Source organism: Coenobita brevimanus, chromosome 89 (assembly GCF_032717465.1).
Source record: "Coenobita brevimanus isolate Jiangsu-jjx chromosome 89, ASM3271746v2, whole genome shotgun sequence".
NCBI classification, from domain to species: Eukaryota; Metazoa; Arthropoda; class Malacostraca; order Decapoda; family Coenobitidae; genus Coenobita; species Coenobita brevimanus.
In genome coordinates, this window is record NC_137042.1 from 15,834,953 (window position 1) to 15,849,186 (window position 14,234).

Here is a 14,234-nt window from a genome sequence, read left to right on the forward strand (position 1 = left end):
CAGATTAAAAGTTGGACTACAAATGTGGGCAGTTGTGTGCGTGTATGTGCCAATGCAAGGTCATGCAAGCAGAGTGAGAGAAGAGTTCTGGACAAATGTGGAAGTGTGCATGGAAAGTTTGAAAGAGATGAGAAAGTGTTTTTGATTGGAGATATGAATGGAAAAGAACGGAATGGGAAGGTGGATGGAGTAGTTGATGAGTGGAGTGTGCCTGCAGAGATGGATGAGAATGGCAGTGCTTTGGTGGACAGTTGTGCCAGGAGGGGGTTGGTGATAGCTAATGCCCTCTTCAGATCCACAGATATGCATGGCGAATGATGAGAAGGGTGGGTGGTAAACTGAATGAATGGAAGGCAATGATTGATTATGTGTCTGGATGAAAAGATGAGAAGGTGTGTAATGGATGCAAGAGTATATAGAGGCTAGGAGAGTGGACTTTCGGACCACCACTTGGTGGTGGTCAGAATTAAAGTTCAAATAAAATGGAGAAATAGAAAAAGGGAAGGACAAGAGGAAGTAGTACATACAGTGAGAGTGGAAAAGTTATTTTTTAAGAGTTGGAAAAAAGGCAGAATATAAGAGGGAAGTGGAGGAGTGATAAGTTAAATATAGGTTGGAGCAGATGGGGGACATGGAAGGTGTATGCAAGATATTCACAGAAGAAATTTGTGCAGAACGTGAGGTGAAGAGAAGACGAAAGGGGGTGCAAGGAACAGCACGGTGGACTGAAGAGGTGAGAGAAGCTGTGGCACAAAAGAAGAAAGCATATAGTGAGTGGATGAGAAACAGGGGTGTGAAAGAAGTTGAGAGATGGAAGAGAGAGTTATATGTAGAGAGGAAGAGAGAGGTGAAAAGATCAGTAAGAGAGAGTAAGAAGAGAGTGGATGAGGAATTTGAAAGGAACTTGAGTGTAAAGTGGAGGGAATGGAAGAAAATGTTCTGGAAAGAGGTAAAGAAAGTTAGACAGGGTGCCAAATAAGTTAGCTGGGGAGTGAAAGATAAAAATGGTAGATTACTAGTGGAGAAGGGAGAAAAAGTGAGCAGATGGAGAGAACACTTTAAGGAATTGGTCAACATAGAGAATGAAAGTAATGCAAGTATAAGTGACTTGGGAATGGCTGGGAGGAGGGAGGGAGGTGAGAAGAGAGGAAGAAATCTGAAGGATGGAAGTTGCGGAAGCAATGAAGAAAGATAAAATGGGGCAAACCCCAGGAGTTGATGGAGTGTGTGGTGAAATGCTGAAGCATGAGGAAAGATAGTAGTAGAATGGATGTGGGAGATGTGCAGATTGGCCTGGGAGGAAGGTAGAGTCCCGGAGGATTGGAAGTCAGGTACAGTTATTCCCCCGTACAAAGGAAAAGGGGAAAAAGAAGTGTGTGGTAATCATAGGGGCATTTGTCTTCTTAGTGTAATAGAAAAAGTGTATGGTAGGATGCCTATTGACAGAGTTAGGGAAATAACTGAGAAATTAGTTGGAGAAGAACAGGGAGGTTTTAGGAAGGGAAGAGCTTGTGTAGACCAGATATTCATTCATAGATCTTTAGTGGAAAAGTTTTTAGAGAAGGGAAAGAAGTTGTATGTAGCCTTCATGGATTTGGAGAAAGCATATGACAGGGTGGATAGACAAGGATCGTGGAAAGTCTTACGAATGTATGGACTAGATGGGAAGTTGTTGAAGGACGTAAACAGTATGTATAAAGGTACTAAGGCTGCAGTGCATGTACAGTAAAAGTCCCATTATTCGGCATCTATGGGACCAGGATGATGCCGAGATATTGGATTTACCGAATAATCAAAAACCTACCCACTCAGTACCTTAAATATATTGGTGAACACTGTCATCACCACTTATGGTATTACAACTGTTTGGAGAGAGTATACTGTACAATACTGCAATCAATACAGTACTGTACCTGAATCTGAAATATATATATATATAAATTAGTGAACATATACAAGTGTAATGACACAGTAGGCATACAAGTCAGATAACACTTCCTGGATGGCCGAAATGATACGTAATATTACCTACCAGCTCAGTACATCACTTGTATTGGTGAACTCATCACTACTTATGTTATTACAAATATGTTTGGAGTGAGTGCTGTATACAGTATTTTTTCCAAACACACAATAAAATAGTCGGAAAATTGCATAAAATAAAGTGAAGGAATATGAATTGGTAAGGTCTTTCTGATGAAAGTTAATCATACATTTAGCATACATTCTTTTCTTCGTTTTTTTTGTTTACATGTGAAAGGGGGAGTATTGATGGAAACAGTAATGTATTCCATTAACCCCTTAATAACCTCCGTCATTGAACAACCCATTACAGTAAAAAACTGTGAACAATTATGGGAAGGGAACGAAGGTCACTGGCATGTTTACACGACTTTACGATACGATTCCAAGCAGTCAGAGGGTCGGTTAATCTCAGATGTTTTCGCCCATTTGGTAAATGCACCGTAACTTTGTAACTTCTCCCGTGAATCATAGCTTGGGTTTAGGAAACTAAATAACACATTGTTAGGTGCGCCAGATGATTATCTTCACATCTTTAACCCCTACACCGCGGGCTTATTTACCAATGACTTGCGTGTGCCGCGGGGTTATTTGGGCTCCGACAGACTCTCAAAAAATATTTGCCAAAAATCAGTTATTAGTCCTAGAATAATAAAATTACATATGCTTATGGCACATACCTTCAGCTTTCTCCTGGAATGATTGTTGAGCCTTCGTCGGTTACCGTAGGACTTGTGGAGACCTCTGAAGTAGGGTAACGAAGTCTCCACTTTACACTTCCCGACAACCCGTAATATGATTACCACAGCCAGATACAAACACTATAAACACTGTTCTACAATTTTCAAGTAGTTTGGGATCCATACTCAAAAAAAAAAAACTGTGAAAGCAATGGAAATTACGAGCACGTCTGAATCGTCGCACTGGCACTAGTTCGCTTTTGTTACTCTGTCATTTATTATTCATAAAACCCCTCACACTTTATATTTCTATTACTATATTACACTTATATATATCTACAGTCTTTATCCATAAGTTTCCTTCAGTAGTATTAGTTTATTGTCACTGTAGGGATTCAATTTCTTTCAGTAAAATACGTAGCATTCACTTTCTCGTCCTGTATACTGGCATTGAGAGTGAATGTCACTTTCATCTTCACTCTCATAACTCATAGCATTCAGACATGCTAGAGTGAAACTTTCACTTTCATTACTCCTAGGGTATATACTCATATTCTTATAATACTACTCATTTACATTTCTATTTACGTTCTCTATTTTATTTACGTTATTTACATTTCTATTTTATTTACACTGTGTTGTGCACTGTCACTTGAAATAACTTATAAAACTATTTTCCATTGTTCACGTATATTTACATTCATTGCTTTCACTTGCTGTTTACACATTATTTACACATTATTTACAATTCCACTTGCACTGTTTTACTCAATAGAAAGATCGTAGTCACTCTTTTATCAATTGTCAGCCCTTTACCTCTTTCCACACGAGGTTTAGTAGGGGGTAAAGGTCACAGAGCCATTTGCATGGGGGTGAAAAAAGGCCTTGAAGTCAGCAAGAAGAAACATACGTCCCCTCACTTCGGAAGATGAGAGTAAACTGATAACGCAGGGCCAGCCTGGAGGCCTGCTTAGGGGTTATTCAGAGTTACCAATATTACTTCTTGAAACAGCTAAGTCTAGCACTGATATGACTGGCAGGAAATCTAGACAATACATTATAAATTTGGTAGTTCCAGGTGAATGTAAATATCACTTAGGCTTCTCCCTTCCCTCCTTACATGTATATTTATTACGAAAATAGATTAGAGGCCTATTTAGGAGATATATAATCAGAGCTACCAATGTTAAATCTTGAAACATCTTTGTGTAGCACTGATATGATTGGCAGGAAATCTAGACAATACATTATAAATTAGGTAGTTCCAGGTGAATGTAAATATCACTTAGGCTTCTCCCTTCCCTCCTTACATGTATATTTATTACGAAAATAGATTATACGGCATATTTCAAGGGGAAAAAAACAGCGAAAATTAGCGAACGAGTGCACGTGAGGTGTTGTCAGGTGATAATTAGCCAATTCCAGGTGTATGGCACTCTCACTTACCTTATTTCTTTCTTGTATATATTATTTGGTATAAGAATACGACATAGGGCTTATTTCAATGGATGAAATCAGTGAAAAATTCCAGGGAAGATTTACTTAGCGTAGCATGGCCGGGCAGGCAAGAGGATAGGGTAATGGAGGGGGGGTAGGGAGGGGAGTCAAGAACGGGGAGAAATGGCTAAATTGTCAACAATGGATGGGAGTACAGATGAGATTAGGAGTGCTGACTAGTGTTGGACATTGGCAGTACTGATAGATGATACAAGCCCCCACTTGGAAGCCCGGGTGAATTCAAAATAACACAGAATCACAAAAGCGACGCCCCGCGGTATGATCCCTTGCTCCCAAGCGTCACGAAAGTGACGCCTCGCGGTTAAGGGGTTAAGAAAATGGAAGAAATTTAATCCCTCTGAGTACGTAGAGTAAGTTTCTTCCATTCTTCTATCAATTTGTTTTTCTTAAAGACGTGAAGATAATCGTCTGGCTCACCTAGCAATGTGTTATTTAGCTTTCCAAACCCATGCTATGATTCGCTGAGAGTCACGGAAAAACTTATAAAGTTACGGGGCATTTACCAAATGGGCGAAAATATCTGAGATTAACCGACTGCCTGACTGCTTGGAATCTTAGCATAGAGTCATGTAAACGTACCAGTGACCTTCGTTCCCTCCCCATAATTGTTCAATTTTCTTTATAGCTCACACTGACTTGATATCACTGACATCGGTACTGTAAAGGGTTGTTCAGTGCCGGAGGTTATTAAGGGGTTAACGGGATATATTACTGTTTGCATCAGTACTCTCTTTCACATTAAACACAAAAATGAACAAAAGAATGAGCGCTAAATGTACATTTAACTTTCATCAGAGAGACCTTAGCAATTCATATTCCTGCAGTTTATTTTTAAGTATTTTTCTGACTTTAGGTACAGTTAAACTCGGTTAGATTAGGTTTAGTTAAACAGGACAGTCCCTTCCTCCATTATGCTGAGGAATAAAAATACTAGAGCTGTCACAGCCGTACAGCTAAAAACAATGGGGAAACTGATTTAACAAACACCATTATTTATGGGTAATGCATTACAGTATCAGTGGTTCATGGGCTACGCAGTTACCAGTAAATGACACTTTCAGGAATGTGTCAAGAATGAACGAATTTCAAGAATTAGCAAGAGGGCTTGGAACGTAACCCTTGCTAATTTGGAGGGGGTGGTTACTGTACTGTATGATACTATCCAATATTGTAATCAATATAGTACTATACCTGAGTCTGAAAAAATATAGAAATTAGTGAACATACAGAAGTGTAATGAAACATTAGGCCTACAAGTCACAGATAACACTTCCTGGACTGCCGAGATGATTCCGGACATCTGCCGAACAATAAAAGATTTTCGTAAATGGGACTATTTCTCAAAACTGCCGAAATGTCGGATCTACCGAATAATCAGCTGCCGAATAATGGGACTTTTACTGTAGATAGTGAACTGAGTGAATTTTTCTCTTTGAAGGTTGGATTGAAACAAGGATGTGTCATGTCTCCATGGTTGTTCAATCTGTATATGGATGGGGTTATAAAAGAGATACAAGGTAGGGCAGTGGATGTTGGAGCAGCCCTAGTGAGAGAGGGCAGTGTTTGGAAACTACCTGTACTGTTGTTTGCAGATGACACTGTGTTGTTAAGTGAAGACGAAGGGGGAACTGCAAGGCCAGGTGAATGAGTTTGGGAGAGTGTGTAAGAAACGGAATCTAAAGGTGAATGTAGGGAAGAGTAAAGTTATAGTCTTGGAGAGAAATGAAGTCAGTGAATGTAAAGTGAGGCTGGATGAGGAGGAAATGAAAATGTGAGTGCGTTTAAGTGGCCTGCCGTTCTAGCGGACCCAGGTTCAAATCCCCGCTGAAGCAGGGAACAGTTTAAGGATTTGAATTTCATGAAATCAGGTTTTACTGATCTACCAGAAGACCTGCTGACATGCCGTAAAAATACCCCCGCTAATACCAATACACCAGTCCTGTACGAGACAGCCCTAGCATGTATTCAATATGGACGGTGGGTGTTAATGCCGAAGTGGTGACATGTAGAGGTGTATGGTATGTAGGAGGACTGCTGGGCCTTGATAGCAGGCTGTGAAGCCTGTGCCCAGAGTCAGACACGTTAAAAAAAAAAAAAAGTACCTGGGGAGTGTGATGAGTAAGGATGGAAGTTCAGAGAGTGAAGTGCTTGAAAGGGTACAAGAAGAAGAAAGGTTGCTGGTTCCTTGAAGGCAGTGATAAGAAACAGGGAATTGAGCATGGAAGTGAAAAAGTTATTACATGACAGTATTGTGATACCAACTCTGACGTATGTAAGTGAAGCTTGGACGTTGTTGGAGAGACACAAGTCAAGAATGAGATCAGTGGAGATGAGTTATTTGAGAGGAGCCTGTGAAGTCACATGGAGAGACAGACTGCCAAATGAGGATGTGAAGGAATATTGTGGTGTGGATGTGGATGTGATAGGAAGTATGAGGAGAAACACACTGAGGTTGTTTGGCCATGTGGAGAGTGAGAGACTGACAAGGAGAGTGTATGTGAGTGAGGTGGAGGGGGAGAGAGGGAAGGGGAGGCCAAGGATGAGATGGAGGGATGGAGTGGAGAGGTATATGAGAGAGGGGGGTGTGATTTGGGAGCAGGGCAGTGAAATGACGGTGAACAGGGTGACGTAGAGGTGATTTATTTGTGGCCACCCCGTATAAGGGATGAAGGCATCTGGCAATAGATAGATAGACCACTGTTTTCCTTCCTGTACTTTTCGTAGTGTCCCTTTTCTCCCATCTTCCTCATGATTGTTGAATTAACATTTCCAGCTGTCTATTTCTTATTTATCTGTAGACATTTTATAATAATTCTTTTACCCCCAAATAATTCTAGTCATAAGCCCCTTTATTTTGAGTTATTGCCATTATCAAATAGAAGTCTATCTCCTGTACTTACACCTGTCCAGATATTTCATCAACAATTGTGTCTAGTATGATATACACATCTAGGGAGGTTGTAAGGAGGCTGGGGAAGTAAGCCGTTTATAAAGAATTGTCAAAAATTTGCAAATTACATACTGCTTCATAGAGTTAACTATCACAGGCCATTTTGTTTTCTGTATTTTTCAACTTGGTAAATGTAAATTATATCACTTGTTTTATTTTTCATTTCATTTATGAAGGCTCCAACATGCTTGCATGTGTCAGCCTTGGTCACCTAATGGCGGCTCTCCATGCTGCTCGATCTCTGGCAGCCCTCCTGTTCAGTCCCTTAACCCTGAGGTCACACTTATTGACCTCGTCCCAGGTCATCTTCGGTCTGCCCCTCGCAACCCCACCCCTAATGTTAACGCTTCCCTCATTCCGCACCCAATTATCATCCCACATCCTCTCCACATGCCCAGACCACCTCAATCTGCCTCTCTTCATCACAACACCAATACACTTCATTCCCAACCTATCTTTCAACTCTTCCATCATAACCCTACCCCCCCAGGCCTTGCACTCTGGGACACTCTTCACATCCACCTAATCATTGTCATTTCTTTACGTTTGAGCCTGCGAATATCCTCTTCCTTTACTGCCCAGGTCTCACCACCATACAGCATTACACTCCTAACACATGCTGCATACAGACATCCCATAGCATATAGAGAGAGCCCTCTCATTGTCAGGAGGGGCAACAGCTCCTGAACTTCCAACCACTCCTCACCCTAGCCACAGAGCTAGCTCCATCCCCACCTCTAGCACATAACATGTCTCACAGATAACAAAACTCTTCCACACACTCAAGAGACTCACCAGCAAGTTCAGTCCTTTCACGCCTGACAATCACCACCTGTTCTCGACACACTACGCACATAAAATGATATTATCTCGCAGTCTACCTCTAATACCACTACATCTCTCATGCACCCACATATCACAAACACTGCACAAGAAGGAATTACTTCCCACACCCTTGTGGCAGATTGCACATGGCCTCTCTCCCTCTTCTTTTACAGTATGGCCACCAACTCTAGATATCATCACTTTTGTTTTATCTGCATTTACTCTTAAGCCCTTGTGCCCCATACCATCTCTCCACTTCCTGAATCTTTCCTCTGCCTCCCTTTTATTCTCTGCAATCAACAACAAATCATCAACATACAGCATCTCCCACGGTAGTCCATTTCTGAAGTCACGTGAGAGAGCTTCAAGTACCATGATAAACAGCAAAGGACCCAAAACTGACCCCTGATGCACACCAACATTCACAGAAAACTCATCACTCAAATCTCCATTCACTCTTACCTGGGTGTGAGCACCCATATACAGTAACCCCTCCAATATCCGGATCAATAGAGCCATCGGTAGGTTCGGATATTGGTTTCGTCCGGATATTGGGCCCCAGCTTATGGACTTGTACTTACGGACCCTAACACAGAGAAACACCTATACAACTTCCTCCGGACATGCATAGCACCTATTTAACACCCAAATCACACCAATAAGGCACATAAATGACTGAAATAAATGCAATAGAAACATAAAATGTGGGTTTAGAAGTATGTTCATACATTAATAAACATTCTGGTACTTATGGACTCTAACCGAACCTAACCTAACCGAACTCTGAAAAACATTCCTACTGCACATGCATGAGGTAAGTTTAGTATGGAAAGAAGTACAGTATGACACTTTCTGGTGAGTATAGTATGGGAAAAAATACAATATGAAACATTCTGGTAAATATAGTATGGAAAATAGTACAACATGAAACATTCTGGCTACTGACAGCAAGTCCCTGGCCACCTCGATGAATAACCGCCTCCTCTCGGACTCTGACAGTAAGAACGATTTCCTGAAGCACTTGCACTACACTCTTCCTGAAGTCTTGCACTGAACTTAGTCACTAACACACAGAAGTCATGGCGAACAGCGCAGGTCTTGTCGCGGTGAGAGACAGGCGGGAAGTGGGGAGGATGCAGCGGCGCTCTATCGGACGTCGGAGGAATGACGAACCAAAACAATGCTCTCACGTGGCGCGCGCGGCAAGTTCTAATTACGGACGGCAAAAAATCGATTTTTTTTCCAATTTTTTTGGATTTTCGGACCATTTTGGGAATGTTTGATCCCAGGACGATAAGGTTCGGTTAGTGGGGATGTTCGGTTATTGGGCGTCCGGATATTAGAGTGATTACTGTACATGGCCATAACCACCCTAACTAGCCACTCCTCGATTGCAAGCATTTTCATTGCCCACTTCATCACCACTCTAGGGACTTTGTTAAAGGCCTTTTCCAAATCAACAAAAACAAAGTAAAGTTCTCTTTTGTTTCCTATATATTTTTCCTGAAGCTGTCAAACAGTGATTATGGCATCAGTGGACCCCCTGCGTGGCATAAACCCAGATTGCATCTCATCAATATTCACTCTTCCTCTAATCTTACCTTCTAGAACTCTCTCCATTACCTTCATTATCTTATCTAGAAGCTTTATATCTCTATAATTTCCTCTTTCCGGGGCATTACCCTTCCCCTTGTACACATTTACAGTTACACTCTTCAGCCAGTCATCTGGGACAACACACTCATATATAATCCTATTTATCAGGTCAGTGACTGACCTCACTCCTATGTCTCCTGAGGCCTTCAACATTTCAGCAGTCAACCCAGACACACCTGCTGCCTTCCCCACCTGCATTCTGCCTACTGCCTCACTCACTGTAGCAGCATCAATGAAAGGCCAAGGGCCAAACACTGGATCTTCTGACCCTGAATCTTCCTGTCCCAGTGAAACTGCTCATTCAACAGCCGGCTATAATGCATTCTCCATGCGTCTTTAATATCCCCACTGTTCACACACTGCTCGCCTATAATATCCTGATTCCCCCTCTTCACCTGATTTGCCACCTTATATATCATACTGTATTTTTCCTTTCAATAAGAGTACAAATACTATTGTAGGCCAGGCCCACTGCTAATGCTGTGTTTACATTCTGGTAAGGGTTTAATGCAAAATTTTCACCATATTTTGACCAAGAATGCTGTATAATAGTTCTTTTAGAAAGTTAACTTTTGTAGCAGTGCCATGTGTTATTTTTAAAGTAAAACTACCGATGGACTTATTTCTTTACTTACTGTAAAAGTTATTATGAGGTCTGTCCAAAAAGAATATGAACTTTTAAATAACACACCAACTAGATGACATAGCCTGATTGCAACAGAAGTGCTGTGCAGTGGCAACACTGACCTTTTAGTCTGCCACTAACTGCATCACACCACATCGCTTAGTCATCGAGATACTCATGAACTGAATGAACGAAAGGCAGTAATTGATTATGTGTGTGTGGATGACAGAATGAGGAGGTATGTAATGGATGCAAGAGTTTACAGAGGTTGTGGGAATGGACCTTCTGATCACCACTTATTGGTGGTGAAAGCCAAGATTCAGATGCAATGGAGGACTAGAAGGAGAGAAGGACAGGAAGAAGTAGTCCATACAATAAGGGTAGGAAGGTTGCAAGGGGATGAAAGAAAGACAGTGTAAGAGAGAAGCGGAGAAGCGATTGGGTAAATATGATTTGGCGCTGATGGGAGAGGTAGAAGGTGTGTGCAAGATTTTGCAGAAGAAACCTGTGCAGCATGTGAGGTGGTGTGTGGGGTGAAGGGAAGAGAAAAGGGGGTACAGGGAACAGCATGATGGAATGAAGAGGCGAGGCAAGTTGTGGCGCAAAAGAAGAAAGCATACTGTATAGTGAGTGGATGGGAAGCAGAGGCATGGAGGAAGTTGAGAGGCGGAAGAGAGAGTTATATGTAGAGATGAAGAGAGAATTGAAAAGATTAGTAAGAAAGAGTGAGAAGAGAGTGGATGAGGAGTTTGGAAGGAATTTAAGTGTAAAGCGGAGGGAATATAAGAAAATGTTCTGGAAGGGAATAAAGAGAGTTGAATAGGGTGTTAAAGTAGTTAGTTGGGGAGTGAAAGATAAAAGTGGTAGATTGATTGTGGAGATAGGAGAAAAGTGAGCAGATGGAGAGAACACTGTAACCCCTAGATGCCGGGTATATTTTGGTGCAGCTGTTCTCTCCTGGCAGTTTTCCCAGAACAGCCTGTGTTGAAACCATAATAGTTAATATCTCAGAAAGTATAGCAGTTAAGGAAATAAATTAGTGACCATAATACTCACCAACTCTCCTTGCGAATGAAAACAGGTAGTCTCGTCGATGAATAAGGACGTGAAGCAGATCGGTAACTTTTGACACACGAAACAGAATGTATTAGTGCATGTGTGTGCAGCCCTGACTTTGGCATTGCTGTCAGCGTGATAACTTCTCCACTACTAGATAAACTAGACACAGTGGTGTTCAAGGCGTGCCCTATGGCACAATCACTGATCCCTTTCCCAGTATCCTTGGAAAGAGGCTTCTCAGGAGTGGATGAGGAAAGGGGTCAACGGGAGGCGGGAATGGAATCGGACAAGGAGGTTTGAGGAAACATCGTTCTGCACCTGGCAAAGTGACAGAGAAGACTTAGGTACCTGTGTGTCAGGCGACGGGAGTCTCTCTCTACCCTTTGGTGATGAAATCAAATGGCCGCCACTTCACACTGGTGCAAAAACAGTTGTGGTTATTATTGACACCCAGTGGCCTCTGTCCATCCCTTTTGCGTCAGTCCATACCAACACCTGGCGCAGAGGGGTTAACAAACTGTTAAACATAGAGAATGAAGGTAATGCGAGTATAAGTGGCTGAGGTATGTCTGGGAGAAGGAGGATGGTGAGAATGGAGGAAGAGATCAGTAGGATAGAAGTAATGGAAGCAGTGAAGAAAGTCCAAATGAGGAAAGCCCCAGGAATTGATGGAGTGTATGGTGAAATGCCGAAGCATGGGGGAAGAGGTAATAGTAGAATGGATATGGAAGATGTGCAGATTGTCCTGGAAGGAAGGTAGTCCCAAAGGATTGGAAATCAGGTATAATTATTACCCTAGACAAAGGAAAAGGGAAGAGTAAGAGCAGTGGAGATGGGACTGCTGAGGAATGTATGTGGAGTACAGAGGGTGGATAGGATACGAAATAATGTGATTCGTGAAAGATGCAGAGTGAAGAGGTCTGTGGACACCAGAATCGAAGAGAGTGTACCGAGATGGTATGGTCATGTAGAGAGAATGGATAACAATAGAGTGGTGAAAAAGGTATATCTGAGCGAATTCGAAGAAGGGAGGTGGCGAGGTAGGCCAAGGAGAAGGTGGAAAGATATGGTGGATGAATGTGTGAGGCAGAGAGGTTTGGAAGTTGGTGAGGCTAGGGAACTGACAGGAGATCGAGCTGGCTGGATGAATGTTGCGAGGAGAATTGCATGATCAGGGATTTTGGGACCTCTTTTTAGCATGGCAGTGTCTGGATTGACTGTCGGATACGATTATGTGAAGCTACAGAACGTGGTGAATGTTTTGGCGTATCCAATAGAGCCAGGATTCCAGGGGCTTGAACGATGATTGAATGGAAGCGTGGCCCATTGGATTGGGCAAATTTGGGCTGTCTGGACATTGCTACTTCTCACCCTACCCTAGGGTGGGAAAGGAGGTCCGGACGATGATGATGAAATTTTTGGTTTTTGCCTAACTTTAACTCATCATTTTGGCTTTTTTTTCTTTTTTTTCCTTTTTTGAACCTACTGTGATAAATTACAGCTATTCAGGTGTAAAATGACACCAAAACCAACATTCTGTCCTGAAAAGTTTATTTACACAAAGCAAGCAAAGAAAAATATCGTGGCATGGAGATGTGGGTCAGCACAAGAACATGTGACTCAAGCACTGACGTAATCTGCCCGGCCCAGAAACCTGATAGGGTTAATTGAATATTGAACTTAGACCTGTATCATACTGATCATTACAGTAATTCTGGAAAAATAACTTTTATCCATTAACTGTACATTCACAGAAAGTTTGCACCACGCTGTACAGTATGTAAAGAGCCCATCATGCCAGAGCCAGGGAAGGATGAAACTGTGAGGGTTGTAGCCCTTGACCGATCCTTCCATGTCAACTGTTACAAATGTGAGGTGAGTTTCACTTAACTAGATTGCTTTCTTAGAGATGTGTGTGTGTTCTTACCTAATTGTATCTTAATAGGAATGAGTCAAGCTCGTACTGTCCCGTGTATTAAATCACTTTTATCATACATATCCTTAAATTTATGAATTGTTTTGGCACACACAATTTCACTCAATAATGCATTCCACTGATCAGTTTCCCTATTTGGGAAACTGAATTTCCTTACGTCTTTATCACCATAGGCGTAGGAAGTGGGGGGGCAGTGGGGGCAGCTGCCCCCCCAGTCTTCAGTCAAGAGCTACATTCGGGCAGAACTCGCCAAAAATTCGAACATATATGTTCCTGTATATTAGTGGACATTTGTGCTGGGAGGGGGTTGGTGATAGCCAATACCCTCTTCAGGCATAAAATGATCCACAGGTATACATGGCGAGTGATGAGAAGGGTGGGTGGTGAACTGAATGAAAGGAAGGCATTGATTGATTATATGTGTGGATGAAAGGATGTGAAGATGTGTAATGGATGCAAGAGCATATAGAGGTTGGGGGAGTGGACTTTCTGACCACTACTTGGTGGTGGCCAGAATCAAGATTCAAATAAGATGGAGAAATAGAAGAAGGGAAGGACGGGAAGAAGGAGTATTTGCAAGGAGAGTGGAAAGGTTACAAGAGCATGAGAAAAAGGCAGAATATAAGAGAGAAGTGGAGGAACGATTGGGCAAATAGGAATTGGAGCAGATGGGGGATGTGGAAGATGTGTGCAGGATATTCACAGAAGAAATATGTGCAGCATGTGATGTGGTGTGTGGGATGAAGAGAAGACGGAGTGGGGTGCAAGGAACAGCATGGTGGAATGAAGAGGTGAGACAGGCTGTGGCACAAAAGAAGAAAGCATACAATGACTGGATGAGAAATAGGGGCGTGGAAGAAGTTGAGAGGCGGAAGAGAGAGTTATATGCAGAAAGAAAGACAGAGGTGAAAAGATTACTAAGAGAGAGTAAGAAGAGAGTGGACGAGGAATTTGGAAGGAATT

The 14,234-nt window shown here is 42.1% G+C and overlaps 1 protein-coding gene across 3 annotated transcripts in view; it reads left to right on the forward strand.

Moving 5' to 3' along the window:
• LOC145411467 (lipoma-preferred partner homolog) overlaps positions 1–14,234 on the forward strand; it is a 164,626-nt gene that overhangs the window by 124,298 nt on the left and 26,094 nt on the right. For 2 of the 3 annotated variants that reach the window (XM_080281514.1, XM_080281513.1), the window contains exon 5: positions 13,090–13,210. The exons of the other annotated variant lie outside the window; for it this stretch is intronic. In XM_080281514.1, the coding sequence (XP_080137640.1) occupies positions 13,090–13,210 (121 nt within the window). The remainder of the gene's footprint in view (positions 1–13,089; positions 13,211–14,234) is intronic. 3 annotated transcript variants of the gene reach the window in all.